Below are 16789 nucleotides of genomic sequence, written 5' to 3'. Positions count from 1 at the left end.
ACTCAACTTTTCTTTGCTGGCGCAGTCGCCATCTCCATCTCCATTATCCATTATGCATAATGGCTGTGTCTCGTGTGTCTGCTATTTCTTGATCGCACTTTTTATGGCGGTGGCAGAATAATTTTTCCATTTAACATTTTTCTGCTGCTGTTGTTTACGCTCATTTTGTTAATTTAATTAGAATTCATTTTCTGTTGTTGGCTCTTTGTTGGTTAAACTTTGGTTTCATCTTGTTTGGCTAGCCGTCAAGAATTCGGCTATAGTTTGTATAATAGTGACCCAAGGTCGTTTTTTTCCCATGGTTAACTTAACCTTATGCTTCGTGTTCTGGTGTAACAATGGAGCCATCTGAAAGAAGCAGCAGTTAACTGGAATATAACGCATACGCCGCGTGCGCCAGATGCGAATGAATTTTATGTTCATAACGATAATGATGATAATAATTTGGTAATTGCTCTTGGGGGCAATGCGGTCAGAGAGACAATGCCCAATCATTTAACACGGCGTTATAAATTATTGGCTCAGTGGGCCAACAGGTTGTATACGCAATGTGGATTAAAGGTGTAATTCTAAGGGTTTTCATGTGACGTTGATGAGTGGAAAATTCCTATGGCTTAATAACTAACTAAATTAAGGGTTAAGCTGTCAGTTTAATTACTTTTCTCTAGTGATCAGTTACTAAAACATATTTTCTCAGCCGCTTTTGTTGGTCTTATTTGTATGTTGCCCTGACCGATTTGGTAAATTTAGTTCCCCTCTTTAAGCTGGAGTAGTGTTTCGTCCAATGCAAATTAGTCACACATAATGAGGTGCATTAACCAATTGAATTTTTCTGCTTTCCACATACGTGGACATACATTCGACGTGCGACTATACCGAATTTAAACCTAAATGTATATAAATACATCGGTGCGAGCGGGAAGGAGACTCGATTACTACAACATTCGTTACGCCCTTGGGCGGCAAAGGGGGGTGCTACCTCTAAAAGCAACAACAAGCACCCTACAGCTCGGCCATTCGTGCGGCATTAGCGACTGTCTACAGACTGTAGTCTAGCGTCTAGACCCCCAAAGCGACGACCTTAAACTTGAATCGGACTAGCAACAAAAACACAAGAAACGGCAGCAAAAGAAGAAGCAGCAGCAGCAAAGAAGGTCAACAGAAAACTAAAAAAAATATATACAACAGCAAAAACAATAGCTTTTTGTGGTTACAACTGAAAACGAAAAGCACAAAACGAAGGTTTAAATTTGCCCACTTGCTAAATTGTTTCTCAAGCTATGACTAATGAAATGACTTAAATTAATCCATTGATCGGGGATAAAGTCCTGGGAAAATCGTAAATTAATAAAACATCATAATAGATACAGCTTTAACATAAATATTACATATATAGTAAGATAAAGCAATCGAATATTTTTAGATTTAAATGATTGAACTGTAATTATGCATAGTTCCTAAAAAGCTACAGCTGTGCGAAATGTAACTGCTAACTTTATAATGAGACCTTGAGACTGTTACTAAATAAACTAATTAAGCACGAAGCCAACGAAGTTAATGTTTTTACAATTTCAGGCTCGTCACCAAAGCATAGAAAAACGTTAGCTTTTTTTTGCCAAATCGGAAGTGTCTCCAGTTTGCTGGCAAAAAGCAAAAACGCAAAAAGAAATAAGAAATACGACAAATTTGTCTAAGTTTTGCGATACTGTTTTTCAACTATCCGCAAGCGACAACAATCTTGAGCGACAGCGATCTTGAGCGGAGTGTTAATAATATTTTGTTCAATGAAAAGCCGTGTGGTTGTTGCTATTGTTTATAGTTTTGTTGTGGCTTTTTAAGCACGACTCGCTTATGTTCTTCACGCACACACACAAACGCGCCAGTCGACACGCATTGAGAGCTGCATACAAATTATACAGCCAGAAGCTTTTATTTTTATATTATTTTATTCGTAGCCATGACAGTGTGAGAAGGTCACCACTCACACATACACGCGCTCAAAAACTGAACGCACACCACCACAATAACAATGCAAAAAGCTAATCGCAATAGCAACAACAGCTCACACATATTTACGCAGTCAATAGAAATAGACAAAAGTCAAAGAAGCCGGCGCATTTCGCTCTCCCTTGCCACCTGTCTCTGTCACTCGCTGCAGCTATCTCTGTTTCGCATTCTCTGCAACTAACGCATTTTGCATAGCTTTACTATAGTCTATATAGCAAAAGCTCCTCCATAATTTGCAGGCCTCAAAAGCTTTCATGTTTTTTTCAAGTGCCATTCGAATTCTATGCAGAAATGGGCGTTCGGAAGTGGGGTGTTCCGGGAAGTGCAAATTTTAGATTATTATCTTTAAACTAAATGAAAAAAATAATATCGATTGAGAAAAGGCTCGTTCTTTGGGTTTTCAGAAAATTGGTATCAGGTTTGAAAAATTTAGAAAACTCGAGAAGTAAAATGCAAATAAAGCGAGCTGTAAAATTTATGATCTCCGACGAAAATAGTTATTGGGAACACCCCAGCAGATTATCTTGGCCTCTGCCTTCGAGACAGTCGTCAACCGGTTTGTCAATGTCTCGCGCGTTTTTTAAACAATTCAAACTTATGCAGCGAATTTGTGTTTATTTCATATTTATTGATTGTCTTTTCTGGCCGTGTGGTTTCTTCTTCGATTCTACTTGCAGAGGCCGCACAGCAAGCCGACATAGGGCGACAGATCGGCTGATTGGGCAATCGGAAGGATTGGTAGCCACTTCCACGGGATCCACTTGTCTTCGGGGCACCGCCCACCGACGCCCACCGCCGCCCGCCCCCAAATGCCCCAGCGCACCTTCAAACACCATAAATGCGTGCCAAAAGCAGCAAACTGGGAACTAATGCAAATTTGTTCAATGCCATCGATATCGATGCTAATGGCAATAAAACTTTATACATCTATCGCATTCGCTGTAAGATAAAATCGGCCAAGTCGGCAAACTGTGAGACTGCTACCCCGAACTCCACCATTTACCTGTGACAAGTGCGACGGTTACAAAAGCCCAAAATAATTAACTAAACTATATAAAATGCGCCCGAGTGCGCGGCCAAGCAAATACAACAACATCGAGTGGCACGCCGGTCAATGTGCAACAAGTTCAGCAAGCCAGAAATGCAGAAAAACACTTTTTGATAACTTTACACTGCCTTACGGTTAACATTAATCGTTAATATTAAAATATTAACTTACAAATTACGCGTAGTTCAATATACAAACTATACAACAAGCAAAAAACAATCAAAATTTATATATTTACAACAACGAAACCTTTTAAAAATTAGTGAAAAAAACAAAAAAAATATAACATTCAGCAACGTCGAGGATCGTCAGCGAACAACGACAACAAAAAGCGAAAGGTGAGAATGAAAAACACTAAATTTATATATTTTAAGGGGTTTCATACCGCAAAATGTCTCATAAATCATATCCATCGAAATTTATTTTTATAAAACTAAACATTTTTACTTTTTTTTTTTTGGTGAAGGAGTGACCCATTCAAATTCAACTACAAATAACGGTATTTAAGTATAAATAAATCATTATCATTATAATTATTATTATTATTAAGAGTGATTGGTATATATTTGTGGCTTACACTCAAATTCCAGTGTGGAAACGCCTTAAGGTCACCACACCCAGGGAAAACTGGAAAGCTTTCAACTTTCGCAAAAGAACCCCGTTGTGGAGAGCACTCGATCAGCCGGCGACTGGGGATGGGGAGCATTGGGGCGCATTGGGGAGCACTGGCCAGTCGGCGATCGTCAGTCGTCGATCGGCGCACCCAAATCGGGAATTCTCATTGCCAGCTAGTCGCTGGGGAAACCAGGAAGTGAATGCGGGCTGCACAGTGTAGATTCTATGCTAAGTACACATGCCCAGCCGCTTTAACTTAGCTTTTCTATGCAATCTCGCCTGCCGATTGCCGCGCTAATCAGAGATTGCGTATACGCACTGTGGCACTGTGATTACTCGCCAAGCTAAAGAGGCATGAAGAAAATCGAAGGAGGGGGGTGGTGGATCCAACGCCAACCGATATTTTGCATAAATGTTGAGCAGCTCGGGCCAAATGTCTAATTATGATTTGGCCCGCGGGGAACGGCGAACAGTAAACGGCAAATGGCCAACTTGGCGCCAGCTGAAACTCAAACTGAGGCTGGACGTTTTCCATTGGCTTTTCCTTTCGCGCTTCTCGTTTGTTGTTGCTGTTGTTGTTGCCCAGCTCTTTCGAGTTTTCTTTCGCTTTTTCTTTTCGCCTGAACTTGCAGTTTGGCTGGAAAGTGAAATAGTTGCAGCCGCCCGGAGTCGCTTGTATTGAATAATGAAAAACGAGTTTTCCGCCGCGCATGCGCATCATAAAGGCAATACCAACAGCAATAGCAACAACAACAACAGCAACAGCTAAGCTGTGGAAAACCCGAAGAGGTCGAAAGCAAAGTGGCGATAGGCAGGGAGAAAGAGAAAGAGAAATGATGATGACGCGGGTGCCAGGCAGCGCAATGCTGTAATGTCTGTGCTGCAAGTTGCCTGTGTTGCACTGCGGCAATTGATGTTGCTGCCGTTTCTATTGCTCATAATGCTGCTGCTGCTGCATGTTGCATGTGTTTGTTGCTCGTGTGCCGCACACAATGTTGCTATTGTTTTTGTTCTTTCGACTTCTAATGCTAATATCTACGTGATATACTATACTGCCTCTGCAAAGATGTTTAATGCTTTTCTTTATGAACATTATCTATTGCCGATGTAATTTCTTTTATGAAATGCAATGAATTCAGATAAATTTATTAGAGTTTTTTAACTAATTTGTTAATGTTTTTGCTGTGTTTTTGCTCCTCTAAATATTTAGTAATTCTCTTAGCTCTTAGCTTATTTCAGTTAGGATAGTTTATTTTGATTTAGTATAGACTAAAGACTTTTGTTAAGGTAACATTTATAATAATGTTATTCTCTTTTTGCTTAGTTACCTAAATATAACGGTGCTATTTAACAGCTAAGATAAACACGAAAGATTTTTTGTTTTTGTTATTGATAATAGTAGATATCTTATTTGTTCTCACTTTTTGCGCTTTAGTCCTCAGCTAATGATGTACAAATGTTATGAAGTTATATTTTTAATGCCATTTTGTATAGTCAATGTATTTATGCAATGTATCTAAAGCTGTATTTGAGATTCTTACTTTATTTTCTAAATCAATTTTAATTATATATTTTTATAAAATCTTACGACTTAGCTGAAGGTCTTTAAAACTAATTGCTGATGCTGCTTCTTGTCTGAAGTTATTAAAATAAAATTGCGAGTCTATTGTTACTTTTTTACGGCTGCATGTTTAAGTATAGCAGATGTTGTTTTTCTCCAGTCTCCTATTTTATAATATGTTTTTTTTTTTTCAGCTAACGCTTGCACCTAAAGCTGCAAATGTTGTTGTTATTGTTGTTTCTGGCGAGTGCTTTCAAGTTTGCTGCAGTTTTATTTTTTCCTATGCGCATTTTTCTCTTCGTATTCCGCCTCGTTTGCTTCGTAGTTCAATGTTAACGAACTTTTTGCGCCGTGAATGCAGATTGTTGTTGCAGTTGCTGTTGTTGTTGTTGTTGTTGTTGTTGCAAATGCTGCTGTTGGTGTTGCTGTTGTTTTTGGACTTTCACTTGTAATGAATTTGGCGAGTGCAAAACTTGTTGTTGCCGCTCCATGCTGTTGTTGTTGTTGTTGCCGCAGTTCAGTAACATGTTATGTAAAAAGCGTTTTTCCAGCTTTGCTTCTATTTTCGTTTTTCTCCTGCTTTTTTGCACACTTTTTTTATGTGATTATTTGTATGCAGTTTTCAGTTTTAGCTTGCCACAAAATTTGTGCCGCACGTCTTGCCCCGCCGCCGTGGATGCAACTTGCCCCGATCGCCGAGTTTTCTTTCCGCTCTTGCTTTTATGTTGTAATTCGCAATTTCTAATGTTATTGAACTTTAAACACAAACGCAATCGCAAAACCGAAAAAAAAGTTGCGACGCGCGGAGAAAAACTTTGATTCGGAGGAAAATTAGTTATAACCGGAAGCCACAAGGCAAAAATTGAAACAATGCAACGAGACGACTTTCTATATTTTCATCCTCTTCTCGCCTTTTAACTATGTATATATGTCGGTATATATATATGTATATATTGCCTGCAGATCGGATCGGCTATGTATAAATGTAGATATTTTAATGGTTGCCCCCCAATGATGCGGCATTGTTGGGATGCAGATGCAAATTCAGATGGGCCGGAATTTCCCCAAGAAAGCACGTTGCCTGTGCAATTAAAACGCTTTGATTTTAGATAAGGTGGTGCGAAATTGAAAAGAAGGGAGTTGTGCATTTGAAAAATGTATTATGCACTCAATGTATAATGTAATTTAATGAATAAGAAAAGGTTTTGAAGGTTTACAGATGTTATGTCTATATATTATGTTGTTTTCTATTATTATGTATTCTATTATTATTACATACTTATGCCTGACTTCTCTCTTCCTTTTCAGACTCCAAAACCAAGCCAAAATAATATTAAAATTAAAAATATATATACAAGAGGATTTTAATATCCCTACACTGTTAAGTGCGTCGAAGAACTAACAACTTTTACACATCCACAAGGAACCTTATATCTTCACTTTTCGTGCGATCTAATATCCAGAAGTGAAGTCAAAACTCTATACAAATTTTAAAGAACCAAACCAAAACCGTCTTAAATAAAGTGCCTAAAACAACATTTTCACACGAATCTTATGAGAAAATTGTAAAGCGAACGGAGATCGAAATTTTATACCAAGTGTGATAGGTATACAAATCGAGGTATTGCAAGTTCGCAGAGAGCAGTGTTTCCGCAGCGAAACCAAGAACTAGTGAACACTAGATACCCTTTCCTGGTTTGAGACGCGAGGAGTACCCTGGACCTGGGTGGCATCAAGATTGAGCAGAACTTTCGCGACTGGCAGGGGTATTCAGGAAACGGCTACACGCTGGCAGTTAACAGTATTTGCAGTGCAGGCTTTGCCCTATCAGCGATGCCCTTTATCGACGATGCACTGCTCTGGTGTCCAGATAACGATGGTCGTCTTGTTGGAGGTCTAGACTTGGGAACATGCATAGCCGTAAGTACAAGGACAACTGCAGCCTTAGGAAACTTAGAAGTTCGCTAGGAATAGAAAGATTAGTTGGAGATACTTTTATACCTATGAAATTCATGGACCCGCAATGATCTTTATATATTATGTAGTTTCAATTAAATTTTACATATTTAAAAACATATAATATGTTATTAAACAACATTTAAGATTCGTAATGAGCAGGACATCAAGGATTTTAAAGATGTTGGTTTTTTAAAGCCATAATGTTGCATACTTTTAGAGTCGACAATTTTACCTTCTTCGCTTCTAAGACATTCTATAGAAAGTGATATATGTGCATAACATATTTAAAGATTTATTAATATAAATATTTAAATGTATTTCCAGGATGATTCTACGGCGAACGGAACGGAAAACCTGAACCCCTCGATCCAATCAGCTGGCAATCCAAACAACCCGCAGCAGAGCGTCGGTGGCGAGGTCCTGGTATCCGTGGAGTCCGCCGGCAACGAACTGAATGGAGCGGCGGCCCGCAACGTGAACGTGGTGGTGGAACCGCTCTGCGGCGGCGACTCCTCCGACGAGCTGTTCCGCAGCTTCTCCGAGAGCAACTTCGAGATCGAGAGCCTGCTGTCCGATTTGGCCACCGTCGAGGTGAAAGTCGAAAATGTACATCCGCCAAGAATAGAACAGAGAAGTTTACAAACTGTCATAATACATATCTACATATATATATATATATATACATATCCATATAATATTTAGACCAGCAGATTCTATATGGATTTTTCATCATTGTTTTGTTTTCCCTCTCTGTTTTCTGCTCATCTCTCCCCCACACCGGTGAAACAACTCCTGCTCCTCCCGCTGCAACCAACTGTTTCCCAGGAGGAGAACAACAACAATGTCATCACCGATGATGACTTCGCCAGCGTGGCTGCCGCCGTGGTGGCCAACGATGATCTGCTAGCCAAAGAGAATGCCCAGCTGAGTGCCCAAGGTCTGGTCGATTCGGTGGCCGCCAGTCTGGCTGATTCCGGCGACGCCGGTGGTCAGCAGGCGCTACTGGCCTTCGGGTCCTCCAGCTCGGCGGCCTCGGCCATTGCAGCCGCAGCTGCTGCACTTTGTGGCGATTTGATCAACAATAACAGCAACAGCAACAACAACAGCAATGGCAATGGCAATCACGTCGGCGGGGGAGGAGGAGCTGGTTCCGGCGGCGGAGTAGCCGGCGACTGTGCCACCAAGCTGGAGTACGCCCTCATGGGCGGACAGCCGCTGGCGGAGGAGCCGCGCTTCGTGACCAGCGCCGCCGCCAATCCCCTGCTCGTCGAGAAGCTCATGTCCAAGTGCCTGAACATCGAGAAGCGGATGGACAAGCTCAGCGGTAAGTCGACATTTTTATTACCTTTTTGCACTACGAAAAACTAAAATTTAAGAAGTACATTAAAGAGAATTTTCAAAAATGTAGGAGAGAACAAAAAATTGATCCAAGAGTGAAGAATTAAAATCCCAATAGATATCTGATTATTTAAATTGGCTCAGATAAGATTGCATGAATAAATTGTATCTATCTTTCAAATTTGGCGCTTGGCAAGCGCTGCCACTCGTTCGAAACTTTGCTATTTCTACGTTATTTTTACCTGAACAATTTACAACTCAAGCATTAACTGGTGGCGCCATCTAGGGCTAGTACATTGTAACTAGTATGATAATTGTGTATATCTACATATAGCTACATGTATATTACATGTATCATACATTAATCTACATAAGGAAGCTAAACGACAGCAGTACAGTTTTAGATGCTTTGAACGCATGCTTACAGTTTTAGTGTGTTGTAAAGCTCAAGTATTTTGTGTGCTCGGTAAAAGCTTTCAAAGCTCTTGTTTTCAAATAATTTAAAATCAGATTTCTAAGAATTCCACTGTTTCGATTTTATAAAGAAGGGAAAGTTTTTGATTTAATAATATATCTTAATATATAAGAGACAGAGCTGGAAATGGGACATCTATGAAATTATTGAGCCAATTGCACTAATGCAATAATGCAATGCTTTTAATACTCTACTTAAAAGTCTGGGCATTGGTCTTTGAAAATGTTCATTATGAAAATATGTATTTCAACTAATTGAATTTCCCATCTGGCCGTGGGATAAATTGTATTAAAACTCGTCCTCCAAAGACCGAAACTGTCAGCCCAACAACTGCCCGAAATAAATAAAAAGGCCAGTAACTTGTTTATTAAATCCCGACAGGATGTCCTCCTCGCAAGGAGCCGCCCCAATGGCCACCCAAAAACAGTCAACCACCTAACGACTGAGCCACCGAGCCACTCAACCACTCAAAGTCGCAGACTAAAATATAAATGTCGACGCTCGGGTTGTTGTCTCGTCGTTGTCGACGTCGTCGTACCGCCTAAAAAATGTGCTGTAGGTGTAGGACGGATGCCTCCCGCTGAGTGGTAGGGATTTCACAAGGGGCTGGGATTTCCAGGAGGCAGACAAATAACCGTCTATTGACACGAAAGGCAGACGGAGCCCCCGGTTCTGGGAAGCGTCTGAATGGCACACCGCACCACACCCACACCACAACCACCCACAGTCCTTGGGCGCCGCCGCCCTTTTTTGCGGGCACCTACTTCCTTTTCTTGGCAAAAAAGGGAAAACAAAAAGACATACATATATATGAAACCCAGACAGGACCCAGCGAGGAGTCGTGGCGGCCTGCTACTTTTCGCTGCTCGTTTTTGTTTTCAAAAGTTTCCGAATGCGGCGAAGCCAAGTCAGACAGTCGGGTCAATAAATTTTGCGTGTGGAAATTGTGCGCTCAAGGTCAAAAGGATATTCGCCTTGCTGCCTCTGTGTGTGTGTGACTGTGTGGGTGGCGGCTGGATCGCTTGTAGGAAATGTTCGCCGTATATGTGAGCATGTATTTAGGCTGCCGTCTGCCTATCTGTGCGCTTGTATTGGTATTTGGGGCCGCAGACAAAATGGCTGCCCACACTCCTTTTCGTTTGTCGGCCATTTTGCTGTGCGTGTGCGTGATAAAGTGTGCGAGTGTGCGTGTGTGTGCCTCTGTGTTTGTGTGGGCGTGGGTGTGTGCGTGCGGCAGACAAAGAGCCGACTGTTAGGGTATGGGCTTTGGGTTTTTGGTTCGAAGCGGGCTTTCCGGCAACCTTGAACTTGAACAATTTCGTTGAAGTTCAGCCTGTAAGCGAGGCGCTAAATTTTGGGTCCTGCGCCCTGCAGCCACCCACTTTTTTTTGGATGCACGGGAAGAAAAACTTATTTCAGCTTTTAAATAGTTAAAGCTTCCCTTAAACATGCACAACATTATATCTTCCTACTTTGTTGCTATACAATTTTTATATATTTAAAAAACTCTTTTTGAACCGTGAGATCTCACAGTTCAAAAGGATTTTCATTTGAAAATAAATCATTGCATACTTTGAGGCTCAAAGATATTTGAAGCTGATTTAGAATTTTAAAATGTTTTAAAAAATATGCTCAAATAGTTGAAGTTATAGATCAGGTTAGGATTTCTTGTAGCGTCTTAAGTTTATTTTAGAGACGGAACCTAATATCCTTTTTGGCAACTTGACTCTGAGTAATTTACAAGAAATATGAGCGATTGGTGCCATTTTTTTTCTTCGACTGAGCTCGAATTTTTTGTTTGTGTGACAGAAGGACGAGCAGGTCCTGTCGCTGCCCTTTTTCGTTGGTGGATGCCCCGACTGGGTTCAAGCGCCGCACGGCCCAAGCATTGAACTCTCGATTTCAAGGATACACCAACGCCCCGGACTCGGACTGGAAGTCGGATTCAGATACAGATACAGATTCTGAGTCGGATTGGAACTCGGATCCGCAACCCAGTGGCAGAGGCAGGCATTGAAATGCTGCTCGAGCCGTTGACATTGCGAGCGGTCGTCAACGCTACCGACGCGTCGTAGACGGGCTAAAATTGTTCACTTTGCAGCGAGTTCAGCGACGGTCCAAGGTTCTTTTGCGGCGGCCACAGCCAGCCCCCTACCCGCTACCCCCAAAAACGACTTCTACCCCCCTATGACAAAAAAAGAACCCCATCTACTCGTAGTGCCCCTGCAGCCATCTCTTGGGCCTCTCTTTGAGTCAGACTTTGCGACTCGCTATTAATGTCAAGGGGTTCCACACGACCAAGCCGACGTTTCTGTTTCTGTTCTTTTTGTTGGCATTAGATTTGAAAAGTGCGTTAGTTTCTGCGTTAGTCCGCTCACTCGAGGGATGGGTGTTGTGGGAAAATTGCTGGCTGCGATCTATTCAATCGACAGCATGATTGTTAGCCAAGAATTGTATTTGATTGGTGATAATTTCAGCAATTCATTTGCAAGTGCTCAGTTTGCATGTCTATTTGTGTAACGATTGTTAACCACAATTAGAGAATAATTGTTAGTTTTGATGTTGGGATTAAATGATTAAGTACTACTATTCGGTTGCAGATTATCTCAAATCTTAAATCTAATTAACCATTTGCCGTTGGGCTCTTCTCCATATTAGTGGCAATAAAGAAGGATTTCTTGCCTAAGTATACAACTTGTGTCTTTCATAGAGTTTTTTAAGCTTCCTTAAAACTGATTAATTTAGTTTTTATTCATATTTTACAAACTGAATAAATTGCAAGCAATGTCTTAATGTCTCTTGAATAATTTTGTTATTCATTGCTGCTCATCAATTTTGTTTATGCATTTCATGAAACTATATACATCAAATTTAACTTAATTTTACATTTCACTTGCAATGCATTTTCCCAGCCCATCGCAATCACGCGTTTCACTTTCTTTGCATTGCAATTGCAATGGCAATTTCAGTTGCAGTTGTAGTTGCAGATTCAGTTTCACTTTCGGCCAACTTCGCCATCCCTGGCAGCACTTAGCCAGATTATTTATTTGATTACTCCGGCTGACATTTTCTGTTCTACGACTGCGAGCAAGTATGCAGCGTTTTAGCCACTACAGCTCATGGCTCATGGCTCACAGCTCATGGCTCATGGCTAAAGCTCAGTGCACGCATTTCTTGGCTGCCTTTCGGCTTTGGATTTGGATTGCCAATTTGAATTTGAATTTCAAATCACACTGCTGCTGCTGCTGCGTTGCCGTTTCTTACTTTTATTTTGTCGCTTTTCAAATGTGCGTTGTTATAACCAAATCAGGATTTCTGCGTGCCCCCGGCCAGCAAAGCGACTAACAACAATTACAACGGCTCAAGCAGCAGCAACAGCGACAACAACAACAGTTGCAGCAGCAACACAACGCGCAACAACAACAACGAGAACTGCAAGAACAGAAACAACTAACGATGTCAGGGGCGTTCATTTGTCCATTGCCAGCCAGCAAACGAACTGAACCGAACCGAACCGGGCCGAGCACGTCACTGTCACCAGCGACAACCCCCCACTTGCACCCCACTTGCCACTGCCCACCCCCAAAGGCACCACCTCACCCCCCCCACACACACAAAACAACTCTGAAAGCCCCCTCTTGCCACCTTAAATTTGAGTGCCAAACGTTGCAGTTGCCACTGCAAAATGCACTTTGCAATTTTGTTGATTGCTTTGCCATTTGTTGTTACTGTTGCATTTGTGTTTTTACATCATCGCTGGGGTATTTTAGTTATGAACTTCAGTTTGTTACGCGCTGATCTTGAATATTTCTTTAAACTATTTTTATTAGTACTACTATTTTTATTTATTTTAAAGAAACAATTGGATTTAGCATACATATTGAACCATTTTTAAGAATATCTTAATAACGTGCAGTAGATCTAAAAGTCTAGATTATAAATTTGTTAGAGCTGCTTATAAATAACTTGCCATAAGCTTATATTCTTAGAATGTTTTGAAATTTGCATGCTTATGATTGCTTTGTCTTGCGTTATTTATAAATCGCAATCTATTATTATATTAATATGATGTTAGAAAGCTATTTATAGCATAATATCCAATTGAAGCAAGTTAAGCACATATCGTGCAAGAGTATTTAGGTGTCGGTTTGACAGTTCTAACATCCTTTTTTGTTACTGTTGTGTTTTCCCATTTTTTGTTTTATTTCTAAAATATGTATATTTGTTTTGCGACTTATCTAAATGCGCTGTTGTTGTTGTCGTTTCTGTTGTTGCTGCTGCCGTACGCATTGCAGGTTGACCGCCGAGTTCAAGTTTTAACGGATATCGCTTAGTTTTTGCTGTTAGCCGCTGCTAATGTCTTTGTTGTTGCTGCCGTGTTCTCGTTTTTTTTTTTTTTTGGCAGGAGCCTCGCCTTAGCCTCGTTATATAAGCGGCATTATGGCTCCGCGCTCTTTTGTGCTGCCAATGAAGTCATTCCGAGCGCCATTTTGTCGAGTTGCAGATTGATTAATGGTCCAGTGGCACTTTTGAGCATACAGATGGAAACGCTTAATTAGTTTTTGGGACGGGCTCGGATATTTCGAGTGTATGAAAACTCAATTTTAGGGAACACTTAAGTCTCTATATAAGTATTTATTAAACATTTGAATATATGCATCCTTTAAGAATATTGGTAGTTTAAATAATATTCATACTATTTTTGATAATTTTTGAAAAGAATTGATTGAAATGAAATGAATTCCAAAACAAATCCTCCCATCTCGTTGGCATTGTGAAATCTTTATTCACAGGACTTTCCTCTTGGGCGTTGCATACATAAGCGCTCCCATTACATATTAATCAGATTCAATATAAAGCACACACAAACACACACACACACAACTGCTGCCCCATTCCCCTTCCCCCCCCTCGCTGTCCTAATTACACTGTAACCCATTAACACAGAGCATGCAACCAGTTCGGCATCCCTATTCTCTGTTTTTGTGTTTCTGGTACCCATAGAAAGGGGGCCGGCTACAAATTTTCACCTTCACCTCATCAGCCACAAAAACAACGGCAGTCGCATCGGAAAAGCGCGAGTGAAGAGCGAGGAAAACAATAATGCAATAGGACAAAGATGGGGGAAGCGAGATACATATGTTTGCATTTTCTCTGCGATTTATGTGCAGTGAATGGTAGCAGGGAAAATATGTACATCAGTATAATATGTTCTCTTATTTAACTTGGCAAATTACATTGATACGATATGAAGCAATTAGGAAATATTACCATAATAATGACAAATATCATAAATAACTTAATTTTCATTTATAATATATCTTGTATGTAGTTAAGCATTAAAAGTAAAGATACAATTTTCGAGAGCTTTGATAGTTCTTAAAACTTTCCTATTTAACAAGGAATCAAAAGAATTGCAATCAAGAATAGATTTATGAAAAACTTTATTAAAATCGGTTTTTATACCAATTAAATGGTTAATGTTGAAAATGAAAAAACGAGAAAAAATACCAATGTGTTTCAAGCAAAGAATTGTATTTAAGAAAATATTTCCATAGAGATAAATAGGGGTCTTTAAAATTTAATAAAAATGCATATAGCTTTTAGACTTATGGCCCTAGCTTTAGGCCCTTTGGGTCTTTAGGAACGTCCCTGAACTAAACCGGGCTTTGGATCCAGTTTGCGCTGGCCCTTTGATTGCATTAGAGCGTGTGCCGCCCGTCGCATCTCGTTAAAGGCAGAAATGAAAACAAAAGCAGCGGCAGCAGCAGCAGCGGCAGCAACATCAGCAATGATGATGATACAACCTTACAAAATTCTCAGTCGCAGACTGCGGTGCGATCCAAACCCCCATCCGCACCACTCCCTCCAGCCCCGCTCCACCACCCGATCTTGCCCATCGCAGCGACTTTGAATGTTTAGCGCTGAACTTGTCTTGCACACGACCACATATGCAGTTCGCGCGAGAGAGCGAGAGCGCGACGCAGAGAGATAGACGGCGAGATAGCAAAAGCAATAGTAAACACACGGCGGCGAGAGAGAGCGCGACAAACACAGTGATAGCTTTATTTTTGCCGTAGCGTGTGTGGTATGCAGCCTTGAATTAGTTCGCTGCACCCGCCCGTACATACACACAAACAAACAAACGCACACACGGCGCATATAAATACACGCGAACACCACACACACACACACACACACAAGCGCACATGGGGAGCAGTGCCATATAAGCGTTTCGCAGTGTGCGAAAGCTCTGTGCTGCTCTGCTCTGCTCGTTGATGCTTTGCTCCCCTTTTGCAATGCTCGTCGATTCCCTCGCCACCCAAAGCCCCTTCCCCTGCCACGCCAAGCCACCCAACACCCCATGCCATCCCAATCGAAATCGTAGAAGGAAAGAATCTACTGCGGCGCTATAAAATACATACATACGTACATATATATTTTGTGAACACACGAACATGCGGCATACGAGTTGTCGCTTCTTGTTTGCATATCCCATTTTCCGACTTTGCCAAACAGATTGTTTGCTGCACAGTGCAAAAATTTGACGATCAATTGGGGTATTTACTTAGTGACAAGCTGATTGCAAGCTCAACTATATAGGATCAGGAAGTTATTCTTATAAGAGAACAAAACCTTTTGACATTGGCACATACTTTTAATGAACATTTTCATGAACCGTTAAAAATAAGTTAACGATCAATGGAAAATTAGTTTCTTTACGCTTAATATGTTCAAAGTGTCATTGGAGCGATTATGTTGCTCAAACAATATATGTATATTAACCTATTCAATAAACGATTAAGATAGAACTCGTATTCCACTTATCGCCAGCCGTTTGTCCAAATGTTTCTTACACTTATCTTCAATTCCGTTATACTTTTTTAAATTAAATTCTTCTAATCGATTGGGGCATTTACTAAGCATTTATGTTATCTCAGTTAATCCCAAAAATGATATTACATAACTTACCAGTATCCTCAATTATAAATATGTAACTAATACTTTATTTATAATATTTTTAATAAGCTTATGTTTTTATATAAAACTACAAATTTAATAAAAACACGACCTCCCATATGTTTCTATTTGCTAAAATGATTAACATTTAATGGGCTCATGTCGCCATTCTGTTTCGAGGCATGCTATTTCGATATCCTTACCCAAATAAACAACATCAGACATGTTTTTGCATGTTCCAATTGATCACCTCGCTGCCCCTAATTATTTCCTCCTGTCAGTCCGACGCCCCCACCTTTGGACACGATCCGTCATCTGGTGCGTCTAGCCTTCTGATCGTGCCGACACACATCGGAATCGAAGCACTATATCCTATATTCTACATATATGCAATTGTGGCAGCGGATATGCATGTCTCTTTCCACTCTCCTTTTCGCTGTGACGAATGCGAATTAGCGAGTGTCGGGAAATGGGGGAAAACAAGCGGAAAACCGTCTCGCATCGTATGTGTGTCATAAATGCAAACGACTAATTGGCTGTGCACTGGCGAATTGAAAGCACTTTTCAGCAGGAAAAACTAAATACTTTTTTTTAAGCTGCAATATGCTATGGCATAATCCTGGCAAAGGGGGAAAAGAATGAAATATTTCTATAAGAGATAAAATCTGTAAAAGTCAAGAATTAGCTAACAATGTTTTGTTAGCTAATTCTTACGTGCAACACTATATGCAGTTAAGTCTTTCCGCAACAAAGAGTGTGTTTAGCACATTGAAAGGTGCCAACTATAGGAAATTTTCATCCATTGCGTTCTCGTTTGGCGACAACA

At 40.6% G+C, this 16789-nt stretch overlaps 1 protein-coding gene across 1 annotated transcript in view; it reads left to right on the top strand.

Annotated features, from left to right (window-relative positions):
- Positions 1 to 3015: 3015 nt before the first annotated feature.
- LOC6606105 (ecdysone-induced protein 74EF) overlaps positions 3016 to 16789 on the top strand; it is a 42302-nt gene continuing 28528 nt past the window's right edge. Inside the window, exons 1-4 of the mRNA XM_032717369.1 lie at positions 3016 to 3393; positions 6540 to 7151; positions 7515 to 7796; positions 8016 to 8514. Of these exons, the coding sequence (XP_032573260.1) occupies positions 7065 to 7151; positions 7515 to 7796; positions 8016 to 8514 (868 nt within the window). The 5' untranslated portion in view covers positions 3016 to 3393; positions 6540 to 7064. The remainder of the gene's footprint in view (positions 3394 to 6539; positions 7152 to 7514; positions 7797 to 8015; positions 8515 to 16789) is intronic.

Source organism: Drosophila sechellia, chromosome 3L, assembly GCF_004382195.2.
Source record: "Drosophila sechellia strain sech25 chromosome 3L, ASM438219v1, whole genome shotgun sequence".
Classification (NCBI taxonomy): Eukaryota; Metazoa; Arthropoda; class Insecta; order Diptera; family Drosophilidae; genus Drosophila; species Drosophila sechellia.
This window is presented reverse-complemented; position numbering and strand designations above follow the sequence as displayed.